Raw genomic sequence first — 7,508 nt, 5'->3', positions numbered from 1 at the left:
TTGGGGGAGAAATCGGAAGCTGTGCGCGGCGCTTCCGCTCCCCCAAACAGGAAGTTCGGCAGGCCGTTTGGTCCGAAGATAGCAGAACGGGTGGCAGCAGGAGAGGCAGCTGATCTTCCTGCATTGGGGGGAGGAAGCGGAAGCTGCCCGCGGCGCTTCCGCTCCCCACCCCCAAACAGGAAGTTCGGCGGGCCCGAAGATAGCAGGAGAAGGGGTGGCAGCAGGAGAGGCAGCTGATCTTCCTGCTTTGGGGGGAGGAAGCGGAAGCTGCCCGCGGCGCTTCCGCTCCCCCCCCTCAACAGGAAGACCGGTTGGCCATACGGCCGCAGCAGCGCTTCCCCACGTGTGCCGTGATGGCGCGCGAGGCGTGGGTTCTCTTGTTCGCTGTCGCGGGGATGGGATCCCGCGACAGCCTTGCAGTTCCGGTGCCAGTTGGGTGGGCCTGGGTCTAAGTTGGGTGGGCACCTGCCCACCCAGGCCCACCCGTGGCTACGCCACTGGTCTGCCTGCCCCTGACTCGGACCTTTTATTACCTTTTCTGTCTCTCTCCCACTTTACCTTTTGTGACTAACCCTGCCTGCTATGCTAATCCTCACCCCTACCCCTTGGACTATAACCGTCCCAATGGCTAGAATTTGGGAACCCTCTTTCAAATAATACTAGAGAGGGGAGACCAAGGGGCGCGGCTGTGTTGTGCATCCTGGGCCATCTAGGGAGGGCCATGACAACTTTAATTTGCTGTCTCCCTCTAGTGCTTTCTCGCTCTCCGCTGGATAGTGGTGGTCTTCCCAAATCCTTCCTTTTTGGATTCTCCTTAGGCAGCGCCACTGCTGCTACCCTTTCTGAGTGGGTGCCCTGCTGCCCTTCCTCCCCTTTGAGCACATTTGAAATCCCTTATTGTTCCTTGCTCTCATACCCCTCACTCCCATGGCTGGCTCCGGGACGCCTACTCGGTTATGCGGCCCACCCCTGACTGGCTAAGCCCTCCTAGTCCCCTCTCCAGTTTGCGTTTACTTAGAACTTGCGATTAAATTGGTGGCGACCCAGCCTCTCTGCCTGTTACACTGTAGTTTCCTTTACGGAGTTGCTGGCTCCTCCTCTCTCTGTCTCTGCCGCTGTCATAAGCGCGTCCCTGCCTGAGTTCGAGGCGCCACTTCCTCGCTGCTCTCAGCCCGAGCTCAGGTGATCCTCTGCGGCTCGCGCGCCCTCGTTGCCTGTGCGGGTGACAGGCTCGCGCCTCATTTCCCCTGCACCAACCAGCGGTGCCCAGCCCGAGTTTCCAGTTTCCAGCCCCAGGCGCGCGCCGCATTCCTGCTTCTCCATGGCGGATTATCACAAGCCGGACCAGCAGACCCTGCAGGCCCTGAAGGACACGGCCAACAAGCTGAGGATTAACTCCATCAAAGCGACCACCGCGGCCGGCTCTGGGTGAGTTCAGGCTTCTGTCAGCGCAGGCTGGGGAGGGCCACACCAGTCAGCTTGCCATCACTCCTTGCGCTCTGCGAATAGTTCTCACTGATAAGAAAAATATATGAATATATGTGGCCTTTAGCTATACTTCTTACGGCAAGAAACATAATGCATTTTTTTTCTTTACAGGAAGTGAGGGCATTTTGATATGGAAGCAAAACTACTTTTTTAAAATGTATTTATTTTAGGATTATTTATCACCTTCCTTCCCTAAAAAAAGGGAACCCAAAGCGGGTTTACATGTTGCAAACCTCCGAGAAATGTCGTGTAATTGATAGACTGTGCGAAGTCGTGTAATTGATAGACAGACTTCGCATAGGCAACTGCCTCGGTGCCAAAGTCTGAAGGCGCCAAATATCGGGCCTGAAGAGGAGCCACCCTCCTCAATGGAACTCTATTCTGGCACCTCCCTTCTGCGATCCAGCCCTGCTTATGGGTGCCAGAATCTGGTCTGAGCCAGAGGTAAAGGTTTGGGCATTCTTCAGGCTTTGCTGCAAGTGTCATTCAGTGGATGTGATCTGCTATCTTAACGCCATATACAACGTCACCGAGGAAACCTTGAAGAGAATTTAATGATTTTGGGTTTTTAGTATATGATTATTATTGGAAGATGTTGCTATCTAGCCTGGAAGGGATGTTTATGAGATGGATAGCCAGACATGTCACAAGTCGTTATAAAAATGCATCCAACAGAGTCAAAGTGGAGGACATGAAATTGTTTTGTTTTGCTTTATTTTTATGTGAAAGCAATTTACTAAAATTTAAATATTATAATATAAAATTGATATCACGACCTATCATGGACCCATTGACAGACAATTTTACAATACATAAATAGAAAATGTATGTCTTCAGTTTTGATAGGATATAGCACAGTGACCAATCTAAATGCAATTATAATATGAAAATGATAGATGATCTTTTATCCCATCTCAGTAGTGGGTGGAGGTGTTGTCTGATTGTTAGTGCAGTGGGCAAACCAGGGAAACCAGGGTTCAGATCTTACCCTCCCTGTGACTGTGGGGAAGTCACTCTATCTTCTACTGCCTCAGAGAGCCTGTCTTTACAATCTAAGCTGTTTCTAACTATTGTACCCAAATATGAATAATGCTGTAAATCACCTTGAACATTAATTGGAAAAGCTAGCTGAAAATAATTTAAAAAAAATGAGATATATACATTTTCGTTGCCAGAGTGAGAGCTGTCTTTTTTTTTTTTTATTTCCTCTGTAATTAAGTACATTGTGCCAAAAGTGTGGGCACTTTTTCAGCAACAAACGGAAGCTCGAAAGAAAATGAATGGCAACTGATGTTATATTGGCTCTGGCTATGGATCTTGTTCATGAATTTTGCTTTGCAGACAAGAATGGAAACAGCATTCATAACGCAGATGTACAACTATGACATTTAGCTTCTTTGGAGATGTGTGTCTAATGATCTTCATAGTCACACATTACGAGTAAAAAAAAGTTAAGAATGTTAAATTTCAATCCTAGCTATCAAATGAATAGTTTATACTGGGGCTAAAATATGTACAGTGGACCCCAAGTATAAAAATGAGAATTACAAGTTGCTACTCTGACACCCTTTTTTAAATGAAAGCAGTCTTTTCTTATGCAATAAAGAAGGTATAAATTAAACAATTCTGTGTTTCTTGGGACGCAATAATATACAAAATAAGTTAAGTTTCCTTAACACAATTAATTGACTAATTAGAATCTGGTACTTAAATAATTGAGTAACAAGTAAACCACCCTGCAAAATTAATCTGTATGACTGAGTTTGAGCATTCTGTCCTAATCAAGGTTCCAAAAAGATTTTGAGTTTGGGCTTCACTTGAAAGGTAGAGGGAGCTGCTTATATCATATGATCAAAAAGAATTTTCAGAGAACTTACAAAAAAAAAAAAGGTTAATTGATGCTCATCTGCCTGGACATGGTTACAGAACCATTTGTAAACATTTGGGGCTCCATCCATCCACTGTCAGACAGTGTACAGATGGAAAACTATAGTGAGTCTACCCAGGAGTTGCTGTCCTGCCAAGATCACTCCAAGAGCAAACCTGAAACTCCATAAAGTTGCAAAGAACTCTAGCCTAATGTCTAACACATAACATGGGTAGTTTTTTTTTTTATTATTCCATCTATTGTAGCTAGTGCCTGCAGCACTTAACTTTTTTGTTTTTTTTAGACTATCTTAGGGGGTCATTTTCTATCCCTATCGCTCGCGAAAAGGGACTTTTCGCGTGCGATAGCTAGATCGGGGCGGAGTCAGGGCGGCGGCGTGACCGGAAGAGGAGGAGTTGGGGCGGCGTCGGGGTAGACACCGCGGAAACTTCACTGGTGGCGATAAGGTAAGACCCGTTATCGCCGCCAGTAGCACACCCAATAGCACCATCTTTCACGGTGGCGCTATTGGGTGCGAAAGCCGGCAGCAGTAACGTCGCGGTGGTGCGATCGCTGCCAGCTTTCGCAGGCCCACCCCCCATTACCGCGCAATTCAGAAAACTTTGCGAAGATAGAAAATCCAAACCTTAGTTTGCTCCAAGACTTATATTGTACATATGCAGTCTCAGAAATTTTAAGCTAGTTTTATCATCTACATGTCTTTTTTGTTTTCTTTTGCAGTTTTGTGAATGCTTTATTCTGTGAGCTGCTTAGAACCGCGGATAAGGCAGCATACAAATACAAAAAGTAAATAAAATAAATATATCTGCAGACCTTTCTCATAATGGCTGATAGGACGGTTCATGCATGAGCCTTCAGGAAGGGTAACTAGGAAGAAAACATTGCTCTCTAAAAGTATCATTTCTGCCTGCCTCATGTTCACCAAAGACCATCTAGTAACCCACAAGACTTCTGGACTAGTGTTCTTTGGACAGATCAATCAAAAATTGAACCTTTTGGTTGCAATAACAAACATTTTGTTTGGCAAAAAATAAAACTCTGCCTTCCAAATTAAAAACCTTGTCCTGACTGTTAATCATTGTGGTGGAGGTATCATGATGTGGGGCAGCTTTGCTGCATCATGACCTGGACGACTTGCCATCATTCATGGAACCATGAATTCTGCTTTACACCAGGAATATTCTTGAGGAGGATGTCAGGCCATCCGTCCGTGAATTGAAGTCAAGCTGAAATTAGGTAATGCAGCAATACTGCAATCCTAAACATTCAAGCAAATCTACTACAGAATAGCTAAAAAAGAAGAGATTTTTTTGTTTTGGATTGCCAAGTCAAAATTCCGATCTAAACCCTATTGAAATATTGTGGCTACGAGCCCTTCATGTAAGGAAGCCTTCAAATATGAGAGTTGAAACAGTTTAGTATGGAAGAATGGGCCAAAATTCCTCAAGGGCAATGTGAGAGACTAAGTGATAGCTACAGGAAACATTTGGTTGAAGGTTTTGTATTTTATTTATTTAGATTTTTATATTCCACTTTTCTGCACTTCAAAGCGTACATCAAAATGGTACCTGTAGTACATCTAGGTACTTCCTTATCCAGCTCACAATCTATTTTTGTACCTGAGGCAACAGAGGGTAAAGTGACTTGCCCAACATCATAAGGAGCAACAGCAGGATTTGAACGCTGGTTTCCCTGATTCATAGGCCACTGCTCTAACCACTAAGCTACTCCTCCACCTTTGCTGCTTAAAGAGATGCCACTGAGTTAAGAGCTCACATACTTTTTCACATAATGATGCTTATTATTGAATAAATAATTAAAATATATCCTTTTAGTCTGTGCTATTATTCAACGAGGTTATCTTTCTCCCTGATCAGGGTTTAGATTAAGAGATAATCATATTTTGAGTATAAATTGTGATAAAATACAGATCATCCTTGGGGGTTCACAAACTCTTTCCTAACACTGTATTTTTACATTTTATGCACCGAACTAATGAGGATCAGAAATGCAGGTTTGTGGTCCATTGCCAGGACACCTCAGACAGGCAGTAGCTTCTGCAGACTTTCTCATTTATCACTGATAAATGAAATATTTAATTTTGATATCTATCTGGAAAACCTGGCACGTGTAAATGCTCCTGTGCAAAACCGATTTATCTTCTTTATCCTTTTTTTTTCACATTTGATTATTAAGCAGAATACTCAAGCCAATAATACTACCATTTTATCAAAAAGGTCCTTTCAAAAAACTTATTCTCAAAAAGTATCATGTAATTTTAGTTTAACATAAGTGGCTCTTTCAAGTCTACTATCCTGTTTGTCATATAAATGGCCCCCATGGACCGTTAACAACCTCCTTTGTTCCAAAGCAACTAGTCAGCAGTTAGAATGAATTTGGCAAATACAAGCACAGATTGTTACAGGTAGCAACTGCTATTGCTGGAGCAGCTGTGCTTAAAGGGTATGCATTGCCACAGAGGAAATGTGGTTGGCACTCAATGTACAAATTTTACCCCCACGTTTCTGGGCATATTAAGTAAATTTTCTTTATGATTTCCACAGTGGATGTATTCTGTTTGTCGGGTAGCCCCCTTCTCATCTCGGCACAGGAGGTGTGTGGCATTGTTGCTCACCTTGAATTGATTTCCGTGAGTAACGGTAAATAAATATGCTTGAGTCCTGTTACAGTAAGGCAATGCACAAGCCATCAGGAGATTTTACAATTCATCAAGCTGTTAACTGCTGAGGTTAGCACCATTGAATAATTGTTTGCAGTCAGTATGACCTGCTTCAGTTTTGATACAAAGTGTCCATTTAATCCAGGAATGTGGCAAGATACTAGTAATGCAGTTTTAAGCTAGAAATATTTTTATTACATTTTCCAAGTTGCTCCAAGTGGGGTAGAACAATATCAAAAATCACAAGCGATAGAAACACCAATATTAATACAAAATTTTTTAAAAATATGCAAGAAAATTTTAACTTACATGTTTAATTATTTATTATTTTAGATAATTTGATGGGTGGTTAAAACAAAGTCATTACGATCCCACTTCTTGTTCTGATCTGCTTTTTATGCCTGAAGGGAGATTAGTAATTCCTGTCGTATGAATTTAAGTAAATCAGAGTGCTCTTGTGCTGATTCTTATTTATACCCGAAGAAGGCATCGGACTGATACACATGAATTATAAATAAAACGTGAACAAACAGAAAAAGACATAAGCTGAAGCGCACACCTTTTCAGCGCAAAAAAATCTGTGAAAATTAGAAGAAAATATATTCTGAGAGACTGAGAAATAAGATCTAAAGAAGAAGCATAGAGATGAGATAGCAAATTTGATATTTTGTAAGCTTTAGCCAGTATTCGTGCTCTGTTGAGATTACCAGGGGAATGAGACACTATTAAGCCTGTTATAATGGCAAAAAGGCTTAGATCATCCTGCTCAGGGAGACATTTTGTATGCTGGAAGTATGTGCCAACTCATATTTCAGTGGCAGTAGATAATGAGGCCTGTTGCAAGTCTGACTCATAACCTGTAACTAGTCCTAGGTACTTTCTTAAAGCAGATACCCTGGATGCTACTGGAGGAAGTTTTTCTGTTTCTGTTTCCTCATACCCTTCTTCCATGTTCTTCCAAGCTAGTGGGCGAGGACTGGTAAGGTTGACGCTATAGTCCAATGCCTTTTCAGCATTCCTGGCAGCAGAGCCCAGCCCGTGCACTCTCTTCTTGTAATTACAGCATGTCCTGACTGAGCTTTGTTCTGTAGGTATTTTTCCATTAACCAGGGGCAGCCAAACTAACGAATGAACTTCACTCACCTGGCACATTAAAAGCATCTTCATTATTCTGAGTTGGTATCTTTTGGAGTTAGTAACAGTAAAAAAAAAAAAAAAAAAATAAAAAAAAAAAAAATATATATATATATATATATATATATATATATATATATATATATATATATATATATATATATAAATGGAGAAACAATAACCAACCTGTAAAGGATTATTCCAAATGAAGGGAAGGTAAATAAGATTGAGGATGTCCCAGAAAGAATAAATAAGAAGCCGTAAATAGCTTCAAAATCGATTTAATGAATGTGCGAAAATATCAAAGGCCATGTACCA

At 42.1% G+C, this 7,508-nt stretch overlaps 1 protein-coding gene across 1 annotated transcript in view; it reads left to right on the top strand.

Annotated features, from left to right (window-relative positions):
* Positions 1–443: 443 nt before the first annotated feature.
* TKT (transketolase) overlaps positions 444–7,508 on the top strand; it is a 55,711-nt gene continuing 48,646 nt past the window's right edge. The window contains exon 1 of the mRNA XM_029600872.1: positions 444–1,428. Within this exon, the coding sequence (XP_029456732.1) occupies positions 1,322–1,428 (107 nt within the window). The 5' untranslated portion in view covers positions 444–1,321. The remainder of the gene's footprint in view (positions 1,429–7,508) is intronic.

This window comes from Rhinatrema bivittatum, chromosome 4, assembly GCF_901001135.1.
Source record: "Rhinatrema bivittatum chromosome 4, aRhiBiv1.1, whole genome shotgun sequence".
NCBI classification, from domain to species: domain Eukaryota; kingdom Metazoa; phylum Chordata; class Amphibia; order Gymnophiona; family Rhinatrematidae; genus Rhinatrema; species Rhinatrema bivittatum.
Note: the sequence above shows the minus strand (reverse complement) of the source record. Positions and strands in the feature narration are given on the sequence as shown.